The sequence below is a fragment of the Anoplophora glabripennis genome, unplaced genomic scaffold (genome assembly GCF_000390285.2).
Source record: "Anoplophora glabripennis isolate ALB-LARVAE unplaced genomic scaffold, Agla_2.0 scaffold902, whole genome shotgun sequence".
In the NCBI taxonomy this organism is placed as follows: Eukaryota; Metazoa; Arthropoda; class Insecta; order Coleoptera; family Cerambycidae; genus Anoplophora; species Anoplophora glabripennis.
This window is the reverse complement of record NW_019417095.1, coordinates 72,742-93,718: the sequence shown is the minus strand read 5'-3', so window position 1 is coordinate 93,718 and position 20,977 is coordinate 72,742. Positions and strand designations below refer to the sequence as shown.

At 31.2% G+C, this 20,977-nt stretch overlaps 2 protein-coding genes across 4 annotated transcripts in view; one reads left to right on the top strand and one right to left on the bottom strand.

Moving 5' to 3' along the window:
* The window catches only part of LOC108914662 (glycogen debranching enzyme), a 36,956-nt gene extending 17,553 nt beyond the window's left edge, over positions 1-19,403 (bottom strand). The window contains exons 1-7 of one of the 2 annotated variants that reach the window (XM_018720510.2): positions 19,338-19,403; positions 13,315-13,360; positions 8,774-10,482; positions 7,622-8,734; positions 7,362-7,563; positions 4,225-4,362; positions 3,034-4,127 (exon numbers count right to left, since the gene is read on the bottom strand). In XM_018720510.2, coding sequence (XP_018576026.1) covers positions 3,034-4,127; positions 4,225-4,362; positions 7,362-7,563; positions 7,622-8,734; positions 8,774-10,482; positions 13,315-13,360; positions 19,338-19,399 — 4,364 coding nt within the window. In that variant the 5' untranslated portion in view covers positions 19,400-19,403. Of the gene's footprint in view, positions 1-3,033; positions 4,128-4,224; positions 4,363-7,361; positions 7,564-7,621; positions 8,735-8,773; positions 10,483-10,568; positions 10,747-13,314; positions 13,361-19,337 lie in introns of those variants that run through there. The other variant, XM_018720509.2, reaches the window with a different exon arrangement.
* LOC108914664 (serine/threonine-protein kinase STK11) overlaps positions 11,482-20,977 on the top strand; it is a 23,428-nt gene continuing 13,932 nt past the window's right edge. The window contains exons 1-2 of one of the 2 annotated variants that reach the window (XM_018720513.1): positions 11,482-12,164; positions 13,531-13,837. In XM_018720513.1, the coding sequence (XP_018576029.1) occupies positions 11,737-12,164; positions 13,531-13,837 (735 nt within the window). In that variant the 5' untranslated portion in view covers positions 11,482-11,736. The remainder of the gene's footprint in view (positions 12,165-13,530; positions 13,838-20,977) is intronic. The other variant, XM_018720512.2, reaches the window with a different exon arrangement.

The following is a 20,977-nucleotide window of genomic DNA, read 5'->3' as shown; positions in this document are numbered from 1 at the left end:
CAAATATCTCCAATACCGTTAGAGATAGGTATAGGGAACCTATACACAGTTTGAAAGAGTTTTAAATTTCCCAACTCCCAAAGTAAAAATATACTGGGTGTTCCATTTAAAATAACCAAGTTATTGCTGTTTAAAGTTGAGAGAAGTATTCAGCAGTTTTTTGAACACCCTGTATAATACTAAGTGACGACAAATATAATAATTTACAACTTCAAGGATCTAAAATACACTCTCCAAAACTGCTTACTTAAAATAATTTTTTATTGCAAATATTAAATTTCTACACTAAGCCTGCATTTTCACTAAAATTGAAATATCTCACAAACTGTAAGTTCTAGGTATGCAGAACCTTTAATAAAGTTCACCTATTTTTTTATGGTGCTTTCAAAAATGCAGTAAAATACAGGGTGTTCCATTTAAAAATACATAACATTCATATGGTACGCTTTTCCTGGACATCCTGTATATTTCAAAATATTTTTAAAATATAGCCGTAATCAACCTATACATACCCACCTAAACAGGTTCCTGTAACATTTGCCGGTTGGTCCCTAGCGACCTGGTGGCTCACCCTGTATAGAAATATGTATAGGACAATTTTTTGCTTAAATTAATACTCTTTAGTTAAGCTAAAAGCAATATTTGCTATAAAAAACAAAGTACAAGATAAAATTCCGATAAAAAAAATAACTTAAAACTTAATATTCCATAAAAAATAAATTGTAACAAATTGTACAAAATAAACTGATGTTTCAAGAAAATCTTAGATAATACTCTCACTTAAAATTTAAAAACACAGCAAGTTTAGGTTTTTTTGTATGTAAAATGTAAGAAAACAACCTAAATCATAAAAATTCCAATAGCGTTATCTCTGGCTATGTCACATAAGATATGTGCATGGTCTGGAGGTCTTGAAGCAAAATAAATTTGAATTCGAGGGAATATAAGAAATCAATATGCAATATATATAATGCAATAAAACCAGTGAATATTACTCAATATTATAGTTTAAAAATTAAATTTTAAAAATAATTTTTTTCATAAATAAATTGTACTCGAGCAATCATTTATACAACACGGATATTTTGCATGTACGACGATTATATTGTCTCAGTAATTGTATTTTCTGTTTTAAATCTAAAAATAAAAAAATGTGAATCATTGTTATGCAACAAGATTTAACACAAACAAATTAATCTTACCATATAAGGAATATGATGCTAATTAAAGATTTGCTATAATCTTTGCACCAAAATGTTATAATGTTTATCACTCACGGAGAACAACAAATAATTACAGTTTCTTAAGAAATGTAAAAGTTTTATAAATGAGTATTTGTTCCTCACTTTCTTTAAAAAACATTATGTATCCCATTATTTATTTTTCCGTGTTTTTTTTTTATATTGCACATACAGATGACATCGTCACCTAGTTTGAAAAAAACACCTTGTCAGTACGATTTTAATAAACGAACAAAACAATCATACTACACCAGGAAAATTAGCAAAAATAAAAGCGAAACTCGAAAAATTCCTATCCATGATATTATTGTAAAATTGTCTAAAGGAACATAATACAAGACGTCTCTCATCTCGTGAGTCAAAAAATTTTATTAGCTAACTTTTCTATTTAAACAAATAAGTGAGGAAAACAGTTTTTTCACTTTGCAGGGAAAAGCATCAGTTTTAGCGAAAAGTGACTCTCAGACAGCTCGTAGGGAGTAAAATTATCTACAAAATGAGACTTGTTAAATTAAAATCGGTTAATAAACAAAAAAGTTATTGCAAAAAAACAAGTTGCGTTTTCCCTACTAGTTATGTCTTATTTGTCAGCTTGATAATTATAATTATATCGAATTATTGTATGTATAAAACAGACGAAATATGTAGTGAATATGTAAATATTAAAAGGTAACGATAAAATATTAAAATTGAAATGTTTAAAATATTTGTCGCCTTCACAAATGCACATATGGGTTTTACTAATGTGGGGAACCCAAATATGTTGAAAAATTTATAATTTTAGTATCCTGTATTGTTTTTACAATTGTCGAACAGGAATAACTTATTTTGTGCCTTAATATACAAATTTAAAAAATGTTCGAAAATGTTAAATGAAAAACTAATTTTCAATGTTAAGAATATTTTTTCTGGCTTAACCAATTTAACCCGATTTATCCCCTTCAATTTGTTTTTTTTATTTTCTGTACGATTATTTCTCGAGATATTGCTATTGAGTAAAAAGTCATCTTTTTTTTTTTAATCTTCGATATCTCATGAACCAATGATCGTACAGCGAACGGAAGGAGGTGTTAGAAACTTGAATCAATCCTCTTGAAGGTCCTTTTGCTATGTTTGAGAATTTTTTTTATTTATATTTACTTTTTCTGGTGTTTTGGAAAATCAACAACTACTTTGCAAACATTGCGAAAAGTAGGTTTTTTTTTAGCTCAATACTTGCCCATAAGGCCTGTAAATTTTTAAATGGATCGGTCGAATTGTTTTCCTAATCTTCAAAGTTTTATAAAAAATTAAAGGAGAATGTTTATTGCTCCTTAAACATCAATTAATGATTAAGATGAAACAATTTTTTTTGCGTTATTTTTCTTACAATTTCACGTTCAATACTCATTAAATATCAAAAAAAAATTCAAAATTAAAAAAATAAATAAAATTTTTCAAAATCAAGCATAAGAGACAATGAGTACTACAACACTTCTCCGTTCGTGTTTCGGTTTATTTGACACAATTTATTGTTAGAGTTGTTGAAAAAAACTTTTTATGTATAATTTTGACACCCTGTATTTAAAAAAGAAACATCTAAATAAAAAATGGCAGAAGGAAACTCCCTATATCTACTTTTTTTTGTAACATCCTGTGCAGTAGGCAATAATCAAGTTAATACGTGCAAATACATACAAATTTTCATGGGTTAAAATGCCGCCTGAAACATCTGTTTCGTGTTTTCTCCCTTCCGCCTGCCCTGGTCAGAGTTACAAGCGTTAGAAAAGTAATAAGTGAAGAGTTTTCTTACCTATTTACGAAAATGTTATCCGTCATGTCAGAATTGGTGAAAAGTTCAGCCACAACGTACAAATCCGGTCGTACTCTTCTTGCGCAATCCAACAAGTACTCCGCCACAGGAATCGGAGTGGAATGGCAGTTATCCAACCTCACACCGTCGAAAATCTCGGCGGTTTGTTCCACGTACTTCTTCATGTGTTCCCATAAGAACGGGCAATCCTTAGGTTCATCGCCGTAACGCAACTTCACGCTATCTCCCCAAGCTATAAGCTCCCTTCTGAGATACACGTTAGAGTCGGGAGAAGCGAAGTTTTTCAAAGGGTCCGAGTTCATGACCCAACCGTTATGAGCCATCAGGAAACGCCCGTTGCTGCTGTACATTATCTCTTCGTGTTCTTTAATGCTTTTAGGCGTTCCGTAATCGGTGAAGTAGCGATATACCAAGGGATTTTTAATGGTTATGTCTTTAACTCTGGGTCCGTCGGGTTGAACCCTGAAGTATCTAATGCCGGCTATAACGTTTTCGATGGCCGCCGTTAAATGATCGTTTACGTCCACAATTATAGCGTTATTCAAAGAATCCAGCTTGCTTTTGAAATCTTCCGTGCACTTCTTCAACCTCGAGTCCTCATCAAAAGAATCGCTTCGATAGACGTTGTACAGCTTCAACGCTAGCGTCATATCGACCGTAGCGGCTAATCGTTTGTATTCCTCGTCTTGGAAAATCCTTAGTTCATCCTGTTCGACTTTGAAATTAACAGTAACTGGTGGCGTACTTCGAGCGAGGCCAGAGAATTCGACGGCCAATTTGTTTGTATCGCAGATAAATAGTTCTTCGATCTTGAGTGTCTCCAACAGGGACTTGCGGAAGTGGTAACGGATGGCGTTCAGGTGATCTTCATGGTCGACTTCGATGGGTATTCCTTTATCTTCGTACAGCCCTTTTTTAACGTCCATTGAGAACTGGTGGAAAGCGGCGTCTAACAAATAGGCGGGACGCATGTAAGGGCAGTTTACACAGTTATACGTTACTTCCGGGTGGGCTTTGATCCACTCGCTTTCATTCGCGGTGTGGTTCAACACGATGTCGCAAATGGAGGTCACCTGGAATTAAAGATAATATGAATATTTGGAAAACAGTAAACACATCAAACACTTTTGAAATATGCTTGTACCGATTTTTAAACAAATAGCACCTTACCTTCCAATCGTTTCTTATCTTCCCAATAAACTTCTTTATTTCCTCGAACGTAGGCATTGCACCATTTTCTTTCTTAAAAACTGGATTCAACTTCAGCTGCTCGCTTAAACTATAACACGAACGTGATGCTCCCAATTCCTAAAATTTGAAAAAACACCTTATCAGTACGATTTTAATAAACGAACAAAACAATCTTACTACACCAGGAAAATTAGCGAAAATAAAAGCGAAATTCGAAAAAATTCCTATCCAGGATATTATTGTAAAATTGTCTAAAGGAACAATAATACAAGACATCTCTCATCTCGTGAGTCAAAAAATTTTATTAGCTAACTTTTCTATTTAAACAAATAAGTCAGGAAAACAGTTTTTTCACTTTGCAGGGAAACCATCAATTTTAGCGAAAAGTGACTCTCAGACAGCTTGTAGGGAATAAAATTATCTACAAAATGAGACTGGTTAAATTAAAATCGGTTAATAAACAAAAAAGTTATTGCAAAAAAACGAGAAAAGTGCCCATATTTTAATTTGTTTATAACTGTCGCATTTATTGTTAAAATTTTATAAAACCTATAACACGTTGAGGGTTTTGTCATACTTTAAAAGTGTGCCAAAAGTGGGCGGTGTAGGTGCAATAGTTTTCGCACAATTCAATTTGTTTATAACGGAGGCTCCAAAAGTTATGAACTTTAAGCCTCTGTACAGGCATTAATTTTCAACCAAACATGATTCTGAAAGCGTCATTGTAATCTTAAAGACGTAATTAAGTGACCTATTAAAAAATATCACAGTTTTTTTGACATTAACATTCTCAAATTGTACATTAAACAACCGTGCGTTTTTCGCTTATAAACAATTTGAATAAAGTTGTTGCTGTTTATACTACCTCACCGAAAATAGATGCAATGGATAGCTGTCAAAAAAATAAAATTTTTTTTTTTTAAAAAAGCACCCTCTACGACCAACAGGAGCCAAAATAAGAATTTTTTTTAAAAAATCGTAACACAATTGTTTATAAACATTAAGACTTGAATTTTTCGCAAAATAAAGTTTACGATGTAAGCTACGATTTCCCGTGAATTGCATTGAAGAATGTGGAAAATTAACGACTCACGAGCCCTTTAAAGAGAAAGTACTTGCTAAGTAAAATGTCCGACGTGGTGGTGGGGAAGCTCGTCCAAACGAGTCGAGCGCGCGAGAAAAGTGAAATGCAAAGTTCAAATTGATGCGCGCTGTAAAATTTTGCAATATCTCGGCTTCTATTCATCGTAGAAATTTCTTTTTTTTTAAAACTGGGGTAGCTCGACAACAAAATAACAATGCGCATATTTACGAATTCGTAGCCCTGAACTCCAGAATAAATGCATCTTTTATACTGAATTTTTTTTTAATTTACAAAAATTATTGTTAAACGAAATATTAATTAAAATTTGAATTTCGGAATTATTTTACTATTATTAAATAAATAAATGAAGCTATCGTTCATTTAAAAAGTTATTTTTTATATATTTAACCAAAGTAAACTTATTTTTTCAATATTTTGTTAGTTATTTAATTATGATTTAAATGTAAAATTAAAGTAAAAATTCACAAATCATTTTCAATTTATTATTTATTGTTAAAAGATTTAAAAAAGAATAAAAAGCATTTGAATTTATTGCAAAATTCTCAAAATTAAAAAATAATAAAAATAATGCAGTAGATAAAATTACAATTTTAACTTCTTGAAATTTTAATATATAGTTTTTTTATTATATTTATTATTAATTTTATACAAAAAAATTTTTGCAACATAATCAAAATTAATTCAAAAAATATTAATACAAAAATAACTTTTTAAATGAACGATAGCTTCATATATATATTTAATAATAGTAAAATAATTCTGAAATTGAAATTTTAATTAATATTTCGTTTAACAATAATTTTTGACATTTTTGTAAATTAAAAAAAAATAAGTATAAAAGATGCATTTTTTCTGGACTTCAGGGCTATTCTACGAATTCGTAAATATGCCCATTGTTATTTTTTCGTCGAGCTACCCCAGTTTAAAAAAAAAAGAAGTTTCTACGATGAATAGAAGCCGAGATATTGCAAAATTTACAGCGAGCATCAATTTGAACTTTGGATTTCACTTTTCTCGTGTGCGTGACTCGCTTGGACGAGCTTCCCCCACAACCACGCCGGACATTTCACTTAGCAAGTACCTTCTCTTTAAAGGGCTCGTGAGTCGTTAATTTTCCACATTTTTCAATTAAAATTCACAGGAAATCGTAGTTTACGTCGTAAACTTTATTTTGTGAAAAATTCAAGTCTTAATGTTTATAAACAATTGTGTTACGATTTTTTAAAAAAAATTCTTATCTTGGCTCCTGTTGGTCGTAGAGGGTGCTTTTTTAAAAAAAAAAAAGTATTTTTTTGCCAGCTATCCACTGAATCTATTTTCGGTGAGGTAGCATAAACAGCAACAATTTTATTCAAATTGTTTATAAGCGAAAAACGCACGGTTGTTTAATGTACAATTTGAGAATGTTAATGTCAAAAAAACTGTGATATTTTTTAATAGGTCACTTAATTACGTCTTTAAGATTACAATGACGCTTTCAGAATCATGTTTGGTTGAAAATTAACGCCTGTACAGAGGCTTAAAGTTCATAACTTTTGGAGCCTCCGTTATAAACAAATTGAATTGTGCGAAAACTATTGCACCTACACCGCCCACTTTTGGCACACTTTTAAAGTATGACAAAACCCTCAACGTGTTATAGGTTTTATAAAATTTTAACAATAAATGCGACAGTTATAAACAAATTAAAATATGGGCACTTTTCTCGTTTTTTTGCAATAACTTTTTTGTTTATTAACCGATTTTAATTTAACCAGTCTCATTTTGTAGAGAGATAATTTTATTCCCTACAAGCTGTCTGAGAGTCACTTTTCGCTAAAATTGATGGTTTTCCCTGCAAAGTGAAAAAACTGTTTTCCTCACGTATTTCTTTAAATAGAAAAGTTAACTAATAAAATTTTTTGACTCATGAGATGAGAGATGTCTTGTATTATGTTCCTTTAGACAATTTTACAATAATCTCACGGATAGGACTTTTTTCGAGTAAAAATTTTATTTGCTTGGCCTATACCTGAACTGGTGTAAAGTGGATCATGTTATAACCAGATTCCTTTGCTACTTGCAGTTTCTTCTCCCAAGTCGAAAACGAACCTAAATTCTTAGCTAGGACCGTTTGACACTGAATGCAATCTAGCGGTAAGTCCTCGTTGCTGCCATATTTCAATATCGGATCAACTAGGAAAAATCCCGAGCCCTGCCGTTCTACGTTACTCCTAGAAAATCATTCACACAAATTAAACGTACGGACAAATAGACAAATTTCAGCCTTACCCTTTCTCGAAAGTGAAGTAGTAGTGGAAACTTCCCGACAATTTCGCTACAATTTGGGTGTAAAGAGCTGTATCATCCGCATTTTTACAACCTTCATCCAGCACCCAATTAAGGAGCTGATATTTGTCACGGTTGAACTCGGCTAAAGTGCCTTTATTATCGACGGGGTAGTTGCAGTACAGATACACCTTTCTTCCAAACAGAGACGGTCCTAGACGGAACTGTATCGCCCAGTTCTTCTCTATTCTGTACAACGTACATTCTTGATGTTCCTGGTCGTTTAAAGTTAACACTCGGATCTGCGAGGGTGCCATTTCAGCCAGTTTATCTTCAGAAACTTCTAGTTTCTCTTCTTCAACAACGATGATTTCTTGCGAACTTTTCTGGTGATCAACGTCTGTTTTGTCGATAGTAGGTTCTTCTATTTTCAATGATAATTCAGAAACTTTTTCAGTGAGATGAGAATTATTTAAATTATCCTGTATTTCCTCGGAATCTGTTATGTTCCGCACTTCCTCTGATTTTTCTAATTGCAGAAATTCTTCGTTAATATTACGGTTCGGTTTCAATGATGATTCAAAAACTTCTTCAGTAAGTTGTGAATTATTTAAATTATTCTGTATTTCTTCGGAATCTATTATGTTCCTTACTTCCTCTGATTTTTCTAATTGTGGAATTTCTTCGTTAATATTAGGGTTCGGTTTCAATGGTAATTCTTCGGTAAGTTGTGAATTATTTAAATTATTCTGTATTTCTTCGGAATCTATTATGTTCCTTACTTCCTCTGATTTTTCTAATTCTGGAAATTCTTCGTTAATATTAGGGTTCGGCTTCAATGGTAATTCTTCGGTAAGTTGAGAATTATTTAAATTATTTTGTATCTCTTCAGAATCTATCAAGTTTCTTACTTCCTCTAATTGCAGAAATTCTTTGTTAATATCAGAGTTTGGTGTAGCATCTTGGGGTTCAATATCCGAATTTTGTACAATCGATTCTTCTTGGGGAGTTTCTTCAATAAATTTGCGACTATTTTCTTCCAAGTTGGTTTCGCGAGTTAATTGATCTGATTTTTCTAATTGTTGAAGTTCTTCTATAATGTCAAGAATTTCCTTCGCTTCAGATGTATAATTATTCTCTTCTTGGAAATAGGTCTGTTCGTTTATTAAAGATTTTTCATTGGATTGCACACTTTCAAACTTCTCTAAAATGCAGTAATCTCCTTCGGCATCTAGCTGTTCTTTTCCTAAGTACTCTGTTAGAGAATCTACAACTGCTTTTTCTACCAAATCTTGAGAAATAGTTGCATAAGTTGAAATTTCTTGCAACGGTACTTCTGATATATCTCCGTTTTGTTCAGATTCTTTGTCTACTACAATAAATGTATCCAAATTAGAAGAGTGGTCGTCAGTGGAGAAATATTCACTTTCGCTGACTGAAAACGGTTCTATGTCTGTGTTAAAGGTAAAGGAAGCGTACACTGGTTGGGTTTCTTCTATTTTACCGATTTCAGATTCTATACTTTCGGTTTGATTATCGATTATGCAAATTGAAGAGCTGTCTGAACGGCACAAAATCTGCTCTGATTCAGACGTGAACTGTATGAGTTTGTTTAGATTTTCTTTGATGACTTCAAATTGTGTCTGACTTTCGTTACTTTCCTTTAACTCTTCGGCAATGTTTTCAAACGAACCAATTGGAAAATCAATGTTCTGTTCTTCACAAATGACTTCAATGGAACTGGATTCGCTTTTGGATAAATTCTCGAGGTTTATTATTGGTGATAAATTTTCTGAGTTGTTTTCTCGTTCCTTTTCAGGATTATTTTCAAGCAGAGGTTTTTCAGAATCTAAAATGTCACGAATCTTGCCAGATTTGTCGATTTCGTCAATTTTAGATGGTTCTGGTTCATGAATAGCTTGAGACTGAATATCTTCACTTACTTCCTTATTTACTGCCTCCAAAACCTCCTGCTCAACTGATTTATCGTCAGATTTTAAATCCGAATCTATAAATGTCGATACAGTAGTTGAAGTAATAACAGCACTAGTATTTGTTTGCTCTTTCTGGTCTCCAGCCTCTAATTTTGGATCAGAATCAGAATTACCTTTTGCTTCGGGAATATTATTTGTTACAACATTAGCATATGAAACTGACGAACATACTTTCTTGGTTTCTCGAACTTCAGTCTTATTTCTATCCTCTAACTGTATTTTTGCTTCAACAGGCCTTGTAACTGGTAATTTTTTAGCATCTAAAATGGTCACAGATTTTTTAGACGTCACAGGTGCTGTTTCAGGTGATCGTTTAATATCCTTCTTTTTATTTTGATCGACTACTGATGGTTTTGCTGTGGTTTCTTTCGAATTTTTTGAACTTTGCTCGGATACGGGACTCGAAGAATCCTTATTTTTCTTGTTCCCTTTACTTTTTTCTTTTACAGGGAAAAAGGAATAACCTATATCATCAACAGGTAATTGAGCTTTGATTTTATTTGGTTGAATAGTATCTTCTTTTGGTTTGCTGGGAACTGTTTTATTTGCACTTTTGTCACTTTTTGTTGTTTCAGCAGGTTTAGGTTTATTGTCTTCTTTTACTGTATTTTGATTTGGTTTATTTAATGGCTTAGCTTTTTGCTTAGAAGTGGATGGTTGCAAATTTTTTGATTTCGGATCTTCTTTAACTGTTTTCTTAATCACATTTTCTATAGGTGTTGTTAATTTGGTACTAAATACTGGTTCTTCTGTTTTCTTCGCTTTCTGTTGAGTTTCTGATTTTTTCGATTCAGAATTATTTATTGATGATGTGGAAGTTGATGCTGCCTCAGGTTCTTGCTCCGGGGCTCTAGTTCTCCATCCCACTACCTATAATTTAATTATTAAGAAATATATACAAGTCTCTAGCATTAAGGTATTTTTAAAACCAGATGAAATTCAAGTACGTTACTTACGTGCTCTAGAAACTTTAATATGCTTCTCGATTTTAAATATATAAAAAATAATGTAGCCAATGCTAGACAACAGAGAGTGATGTAAGAAGCACCAAACGAAGCAAACGAATTTAAATTATCGAGCATAATGTTAGAAAAACTTATTATTAAAGAATGTAATCTTTCAAAGGTTCAATGAAACCATTCGCTAAAGACTGAAGTAAGTCACAGCACAGGTCAGTTTCTACTAATTTTTATCAAGAACTTGATAAACCTGTTTTTATTTGTAAATAATATTAACTAAATAAACCAATTAAGATATTTACTGTCTTAAAATTATCTACAGTCATAAATTGATGAGATATCAAATTATTTACCTTTAGATAACGTAGTTCTACGTTAATATATTATGTTGATTTAAAATAAGAAACAATATTCGCGTTAAAATCCATTAATCAGGTCAAGTAGATCTATTACTTTTTTATAATGTTCTATAAGCTGACGGTTAAAGTCATAGACAAAGACGGATGGTTAAAGTCAAGGTGACTTTGACATTTCAAATTGAAAAAATCATATTAGACCATTTCAAATCAACAGAGTCTGTGAACAGAACCTATTCTTACACTAAATATTTAGTAGTCTACTACTTCCATTTTGTTCATTTAAACAGTGATAAATGTTAACAGATATAATGCATATTATACATAAATTTTATAAACACATCAACAAATTATTTGACAATGTGACATTGACAATATTGACATATGATTACAGTTGTTGCACGACCGTACCACAACCACAAGCCATAATCGATAACCAAGTGGTATATTGGTTACAGCAAATGAAAGGGACTATATTTGATTTGGTGATTTTGTTGTGGATACGTTGGTAGTATATTATATTTTGGATAATAAGTTGAATGTGTAATTTATTTAAAGAAATAAATTGTAAAAAAATATTAAATATTTTATTTAGCAAAGGGGTTGGATCTATGATACTTGCATGAATTCTTAGCCAAAAATATTTATATTACGTAACAAGTAAACAGTATAGCCAACACAAAACCGCTAAAAACAGCTGTTGAAGTGTTGATTACAGAATGGCAACAACAATATAAAAAATGACATGGGAAAAATAAAAGTAAATATAGTTCGAGCGTGATCAAAATACTAGCTAAATTAATAAAATAATGGACAATAAAATGTGCAACATAAGTAAAAGTTACGAGAGTGAAGGGGCCGATGGTTCCTCTGATCAAGAAAAAGAGGTGTCTAATGTGATTTTTAGTGTTGATGATGAACATAAACCAATTAATTCTGAAGAAAATAATGAGTGTTGGCTAAATGATTGTACTAGTGGTTATTACGACGACGATCTCGGGGACATTAATATAACAAATTTTTTCCATAGAGTCGATAGTAATCAAATTATATATCAAAGTAAAAAGAGGAAGTTAAAACTTGTGGGGAAATACGTAATGGGTGATTTACTAGGCGAGGGTTCTTACGGTAAAGTTAAAGAAATGTTGGACTCGGAAACATTATGTCGAAGAGCTGTGAAAATCTTAAAACAAAAAAAACTTCGTAGGATCCCGAACGGTGAACAAAATGTACAAAGGTATGAAACTCCCTTTTTCGTTCTTATTTTAATATACAGCATGCCCTGAAGCGAAAGCCATATTCCAAATTTATCTTCTTATATAAAGCGACAGAGTTTACTATTGATATAATTTTTTTTGCTATTTTTTTTTGTAGGTAGAGATTTTGGTAAAACAGTAATTTAATATAATGTTACTTTTAAATGGCAAAGAGTATAATTGTTGCATGGTGTTAAAAGGCATCGTTCCAGAGAAACATTAAATTAAATTTTCTGTCTTAGTTATCAGTTACAAAGAGTTGAGTTTACAAGTATTTTAATCTAATTAAACTTCATCCTTCATCATTTTGCTGAACTTGTTATATTAAGTAATTTTTTACAATTTATACCAACTTATCTCTATCCATATGACAATGTTTACTGAGGTGACCTCTAAATGTTATTTTGTGGAACCACGTATTAAGGGCTGTAAGTATCATTAGATGCTTACATTTGAATACGATAATCTTTAGTACAGTTACAAATTTAACAGAAAGATCAAGTTTAAGTAAACTAGAATGCCCCAAAAACTCAGCCCTCCATAGTTTCCTTTTTTTTTTTATAATAACTTATTATCTACTCATTATAATTAATGTTAACAATTTTGAATAGTTTGCTGCACAATAACTCAATATTATTATTAAAATACTGTAACAATTAAAATTTGGGTAGGTTTTTAATTAAATAGCACAAATCGATATATGTCAAATGAGCAATTTCAGGAAAAAGACAACAATTAGTAGCGATTTTATGTTTCTGGTATTCTTATCGATATCTATGTTTTACTTAAAAATAAGCCTATTTTTATTTGATGCAAAACAAAATTATGATCTATGTTTATAATAAAACATTTCAAAACTAATATATACTCGTTTCGGAACTAAAAAAATGAAGTATAACTTTTGAAACTTGGAAAAATACTTTTGAGTTAAGTTTAAATATAAATCCATCTGTACCCATGTATGATGATGGGGATTTTCAACTAATTTTATATGTTCCACATTTTTTGACTTTTCTAAATAAATCGAAATAGTTTTTTTGTCGGTTATAAAATTAGCTCTCAAAATTCTTATGGCTATTTTTGACTATAATGTAAAACAAGCTTTTAACTGAAAAATATTTTTTTACTTACATTTTCCAAAATCCATACCACGACGGCTGCCATCGCTGTGATAAACCTAAAAAAAATATATATATTATGAACACATTTTTAGTATTAAGGTATTAATATTAGCTATAACTAAATATGTGGTCGTTTAGGGGACAATATTATTGGTTGTAAATTTTGTTTCTAGTCGTGTTATTTATTCATTACTTGTAAATTCCTAAAATACGTCTTTGACTTCAGGGAAATCAAACTATTGCGAAAGTTGAAGCACAAAAATGTCATCAATCTGGTAGACGAGCTGTACGACCACGAGAAACAGAAAATGTATTTAATAATGGAATTCTGCGTGGGGTCGTTACAGGGAATGCTAGACTCGACACCTTCCAAGAGATTCCCCCTATATCAGGCGCACGGGTACTTTTTGCAACTTGTCGACGGCCTAGAATACTTACACAGCATGAGGGTTATCCATAAGGACATTAAACCGGGAAACCTGCTCTTAACCCTCGAGAGAGACTTAAAAATATCAGATTTAGGAGTCGCGGAGGTAAGTTGCTTTTAAAATTCATTAAAATGGGTGTTACGGTTAAATTATTACATTTTTTTACTTGATTCTAATCAGCTACAATGTAACTTTATTTGCCAGCGAAAATAACACAAAAAATAATTGATTTTCAAAAATTTTTTAAGTTAAACTACAAAACGAAGTTATAGCTAAATTTTTGTGATAAAATTCAGTAGAATGTTGCGAATGGCAGTTTTGATTGTGAGATCATATACTGGGTCACGATAAAATATTTTTTAAACGATTTGCTGAAAAAAACAGTCGTCCAGATCAATTTTTATTGAAAAAATATGTTTTTACGACATTAGATAACTTGGCAACTTCATCCATGTCAGAACCACATCTTTGAAATTTTTTTGAACAGATTTTGTCATTGTTTAACAAACATTTAGAAAACCCTATCGATTGTCTTTTTAACAAACCTATATTTCATGTGTCATGTTCTAAGATATTGCCATTTATTTAAATATGGTTAAAGAATATAATGTCTATTATTATTAGTAGTAATAATAAATGAGAAAAAAGTATTTTATATGTGTGTTATGTGACGTATTTTTGTTCTGGACATCGTCAATATAATAGATTTGTTCTTATAAACAGCATTTTTAAAGTAACCTCATAAAAATAATCTGTCTTCCTCCTGTAAATATTTTTAACCTAACTTAAATAAATAATTAGCGGATTCTCAAATTAATAGAATATAATGTATTAAACATAGGTCTATGATCGAGAAGTCTACAAATGTGTCAATAAATGACACATTCTCATTAAAAAATATTTCGATGACGTGGTAACTCCGACATAAATGATATCAGGTGTTTTTAAAAATAGGCCTGTCCACACTTAAAAATTCATACCACTCGTCCTAGCGTCATGAACAGGATAACAAACCATTAAGAAACATTAAATAGGATGAAGTAACACTTTTTTTCTTTTTGTCTATAGCATTTATGTATTTTTCTAGTGTAAGATATTCTCTGTATTTTTGAGCATATAATTTTTTATAATTATAATTATATTTTGAAAATCTTGGAGTTTTTGTGTCAACGGATTTCAACCTTTTGCTGTTAATAAAAACTAGGTAAAATCTTAATTTTTGAAGGGATTGTTACTCTGCCTCGTGTGCTATTTGTAAAAAATTATAAATATTTTATCGAAATTTTAGCTATACCACTTTATAAATAACTTCTTACATTTATTTTGCGTGTCGACACATATTAAGAAGGTTCAAAGTTTCCTGGACATAACTAGTAAGTATGTAATTAATTAACGATAACTGAGCAGGCACATTATAATAAAAACAGGTCAAACATCTTTCCTATAGCTACTTGCAATAATATTCTTTGAGACGTAGTTTCTGCGAGTTACAATTTGTTTTTAGATATTAAAGCACGGCATTAACGAGAGACGTTATTTATATCTAAACGTAAAAATAAGGGAGAGTTTTTTTCGTTCAGTTCATGATGAGGCGTACAGTATTGGGGATCATGAAGGTTTGCAAAAATTGTAATCAAGTTTTAAAAAATGGAGTTCATAGTGGTCCTAGAAAGACGAAACGTTACAGGGAAAAATTGATTATGCCATTCGATATAGTTGCCACGAGAAAATGTTTTTCTTTTTTCAATATCACCTTAAACAAGGCTGAAATGAAACAAAAACGGATTTTCAAAATTTCGGTTTTCTTCAAATATTTCTAAAACTAATAATGTTAGCCTTGATTTTTTAGGGGCATAATGTTGGTCCCCTGATTACGCAACTTTGCCCCCATTTAAGCTAGTTCGTATCTCTTACCGTGTTGGGGATCCCTGTAGTGAGAAGCGAATTTGTAACAGCCTGTATTACCGGTTACAAAAATTATAAAAGAAACATGGAATTCATTTATTGCAAGTTTTAAATAATTATTATTATCACAAATTACTAGTTGGCTTTGTTATCATTCATAGAAGGATTTAGAAAGAATTAGCTACCGTTTTCATTGGTTTATTTCAAAAAAACGTTTTAAAAGGTCTTACAAGTACCTAATTAACTGAAAATAGAAATACAAATATTTTCCGTCTACTTTTAATTGGTCTTCTAGACAAATTATATTTACAAAATATAGAAACAATTCATGTAATTACGATTGTTATGTTTGTGGAAACTAGGAACTAATTTGTATATTGGCCTTTGTGGTCATTATTTATTTGTCTTGTATTAGTAGTTTGAACAATTATAAGTTTTTGTGCATAAATATTTATTTAAGTTAATTATGAAGGCATCAACATTTCTATTGATTAGGTGGAAAAGAATATCGTTTCACCCAGCAGAATATCTAGAAATAATTTAGTGGATTATTTACAAACTTTTTATACTAATAATATGCAATAAATATCAAACTATGAATCATTAAGGGGTCAAAAGTTGTTCGTTGCGTTGCAAAAGTTGTAGGTATAAGGTCATCACCAATAAAGCTCGTGCAAGACAGTATAGTAACAGCTAGTCTATTTCTGCAATTTGTTTTGTATTTATTTTATAATTTCAATGTCGAGTGCACGTTACGACTTAAGAATTTTAAAATGTTGGCTAATTTACTCAAAAATTGCACTCGTTTACTTTGCTGGAAGTCCATTCGCTAAGAAATGGGGAGTCTTGAAAAATAATCTGTCGGTATAACAAAAATAAGTAAAGGTTAAATTGAAAATTTATTCATTACTTGAAAACGATTTTTTTTTTAACTATAATGAATGAAAACCGATAAATTTTTGTAACAATACACATAAAAGGAGATAGATCGTAGATTTATCGATTGAATAACAGTTTTGACAATTTATCTGTTTTCCTAGTATTATGTATAAATTATATTTTCAATGTCATTGTGTCGAAAGTTATATTTATTGTATTGTTTATAATTCATTGATATTAATGTCTTCCGTGTTGTTGAAGAGCAGCTGTCTTTTGTCCTAATAGATTTTCTCAAAGTGGTATACAATTAATTTCACGTTATAGTAATCAGGATTTAGTAATTAATCTTTATTTATGTTAAAACATTGATTGTCTCGGTTTGCAATTTGCAAAGAACCAATTGGTTAACTTGTGCGAAAAGATATTTTTTGTTCGTGTTTAAACTATTTGAATTTTGCTATATAATTGTTTGCCTTCTAGATATATTTGTTGAACCAGTTATGACGAACCATAGCCCGCTGCCATTTTTTTAGAAATGGTTTTTCAGAAAACCACTTTATAGTCCAATTAAATGGGCCTTGAATTCGCAATTTTGGTCAACTTGCCTGAATTTTTGATATGAGTTAGTTTGAGGTATGTTATAACAATAAGTGACAGTAATTTTTTTTTCAACCCCCGGATAGGGGTGAAAATCTATAAAATAAAGCAGTTTTTCAAGATAACTCAAAAGGGGTGAGAGTTAGAAAAGTTTCTCATAAAAGTTGTAGTCGATTGAATTTTTCTGGCACTACTAAAATTAACAGAGTTAGGAAGACTAGAAATTAAGGGATTATTTCAGACATTTAAAAAATCATAACAAACAGAAAAATGAACGAATTTTATAATTTTTTTCGCAATCTACTCTAAAAAATGTTACATTAAAATTCAAAGCGTTAAGTCTATATAAGAACATTATTTTGTATAATAAATTGATATAATTTGAGATGCTAGAGTTTTAAGAAATTTTGACTCAGTCTATAGTGATTTTCCAAAATTGCCTCTAAAAAAAAATAGCAGCAGGCCTAGGATTAACAATTGCTTCAACAAGTACATCTAGAAGATCACGACGGTGCATATACGAAAAATATATATACACGGTGTCTTTAAAGGGTCTGTACAAAGCTCCACTAGATATAGTACGGCTCAAAATAAGTCGATTTAACTAAACTTGCTTTACAATCGGTCCAAAAATTGATAATAACGGAACTACAGGGTGTCAAAGTTGAAAAAATAACATTTTCTTTAATATCTATCGACTACTTTGAGTTAATTTCGTGTCCGGGAGTTTTTTGGGATGAGAGATTCGATTTTTACGACGATTTCGTTGTATCTTTTAGAGGGCGCCACAAGCGACCATTCTGACGCTTTTAAACTGCCAAAACTTTTTTGTGCAACAGTGTATTTCACTTTGGGCTAGCAAACATTTTTTCCCCAACTTTTCTGCTTAAAAAAGGTATACCTTGCTAATATCGATCTAAAAATCTAAAAAATAACTAATTATTATTAATCTGTATAGCTTTTAAACAAATTTATACCTGTTTTAAGAAGAAAAGTTGGGGAGAAACATTTTTCCAGCCCAAAGTGAAATATACCGGGGCATAAAAAAGTTTTGGCATTTTAAATGCGTCGGAATGGTCGCTGGTGGAGTCCTCTAGAAGATACAACGAAATCGTCGATAAACTGGAATTTCTCATGCTAAAAAAAACCCGGAAACGAAATTTCACGAAATTATCTCGAAATAGTCGAAAGATATTAAAGAAAATGTTATTTATTTCTTCAACTTTGACACCTTATAGCTCTGTTATTATCAATTTTTGGACTAAGGCAAGTTTTGTTAAATCGACTTATTTTAAGCTGGTGAACTGTTTGTACAGACCCTGTAGAAACACCCTGTATATTCCAGTAGCATTTAATATTATCAATGCGGTTGCCAGTTAATCATCATCATCGTTATATTTTAAAAATGCTAATGTAATTACAATGTTATCATTAATGCTAAAATTATTTTAATCGCCAAACTATTTACATAATAGTTACGAAGAAAGGGCGTGTAAAATACACACGTATTTTATTCGGTTAGCGAATTAATATTTACTTTGTGATTTAAAAGTAGAACCGATTATTTTGCCGGATTAGCCACCTAAGGCAATAAAATAATGAGGAACTTTTATCACACCTTTTTATTTGTGAGACAGATAAAAAACACATCGCGTTTAATCTACCGCATTCGAAATTTATTCAAAATTGTAGGCGTCGAATATAAAATAGATAATGTAATAACATTTGATGTTATTTTATTGTAATTGTTAGATAATAAGTCACCATAGAGATGCAATTACTAGTATTATTGTTGAAGGAGGTCACATTGTTTATTCAAAAACGATGTTAGTACACATGAACGGCAATTAAAGTAGGTGTTAATTATTGTTTATTTGTAATATTGCAAGTGGAAAATTTATTACGAGAAAGAGAAACAGTTTGCATTTTATGGTATCACGCGAAAGGCGAATGCCGTTGCGGGTTAAAACACGTGAAATTTGATTAGAAATTTCTCCCCGCATCGTTTTCAAAATTACCTGTACAATCAAACAAAAACCACTGCTAATCTACCATATTAAAATTAAATTAAACAAAATCACATCACTTGGTTAAAAACGTGTTAGTTACAAACTAGACTAAATGTAAATGAACAATTGACATATCGGTACCCCGATGGCACGAACACGGTTCAGGAAATTTTTTCGGGCCGGGAAAAAAAAGCAAAAAAATCGTGGCTAGATACCTTAGCAGTGAAAGCACAAGAACGACAAGCAGAAGCACCGCACCAATAACAGTAACAACCATCGTGTGATTGGACACCAAACCTCGATATATTGACAACTATTTCTTGGCTTGGCCTGTTCCCGAGTCAAGGGTCACTTGATTTTGGAAATATGTTTAATTCAGAGAGTGCAAATAATGCGCGTACAAACCAAAGAGATAAGTTAATGACTGTAATGGCTGTACGTGTGTATGTATTGTTATTGACGTCTAAACTTGGGAATCTCCGCCGGTTTATCTATATCTTTTCTATCATAACTTCAAGTTAATTGGTCTTATTATGTAGATATCCTTTCTATTAGATGTTTTAGGTGCCCGTCGCAGTTGATTTTTTAAAATATATTCGCTTCCTAGGCATTTGTTTATTCATTTCTTGACAGTAATGTTGAGGTAAACGTTCTTTTGTTCAATAATAATGCATTCGGGCCGAGCATGGCGCCCGCATGCTACACTGATGGATCGGTTCTATTTTTAATAACATTGTTAACACAAATTGTTATTTATGGCACCAATATTTAAATTTCGAGATAAGAGTGTTTATGCTTGTTCATATTTAAACATGAGAATGTGAAATCGAAGACTAATTTTAGATAATTGAGTTCAATTTAAAGGTTTTAGTGCGGTGCCAGCGGGATAAATATGATTTACTGGTAATAATTAGACGGCAATAAAAAAATTGGCAACCGATTAGTCCTAGATAATCATGAATGTTTATAAGTATTATTAGTAAAATGATGTACTGTGCAATTACATCGTAATTTTTACAATTTTGGTCGTGTTATAGCAGGGGCGTGCACAAAATGGGTATTTCTTATTATAATTTATTCAAATTCTAATTGTAATCGGTTACTTATTTATATGGTGCTTCCACTAGATGTCACATTACTAAAAAGTAAATTCGCTACTCCTTAAAGCTTTTACGGCGGGCATTTTCCAGCAAATTTGTTGCAAACTAGTCGATAATCTTGCTACAACTTTGTTTTACAAAGTTCATACTTTACAATAAAAACTTTCACAGCGATGTGCCTCTTTGGTGATGTTATAATTTTGATCATTAGTCCAGACGGTATCGGTTTCAAAAAGCCATACTTGGGTGAATCGTATATCCACGGAAATTTTTGCCTTTCAAATATCACTAGAAAATTTTTCTATGCTCATAAAAAAAACGAGGGCTTAACTTTTGGCGGTACAATATGTTAAAAAAAATCGAAAAATGTCATATTTTTCTGTCCTATTTAATTATGTATCTTTTCAAGTTGATTTTAGACGAATGGAAATGGAAAAAATGTTTGTAATTAAAATTTTTACAAAACATGACTAGTTACAAATCGAATGAATCATGATTATTATGGTAAAAATCGAAAAAATCGCAAAAATGGGGTTAAAAACAATACTTTTTAGGGAATTTTTTTGGGGTATTTAAATTGGGTATAGGACCTTTATACTCGGCTCAAAAAAACTTCATGTTATGTAGAATTATCACACCAAGTTTTATCAAAATCGGTTCGATAGATTTTGCATAATAATTTTGCAATGCAGATTTTGAAAAAAAATTTGCAAATTTTCAAAATTTTGCACAGCAAAAACCAATGCCCTTAGATA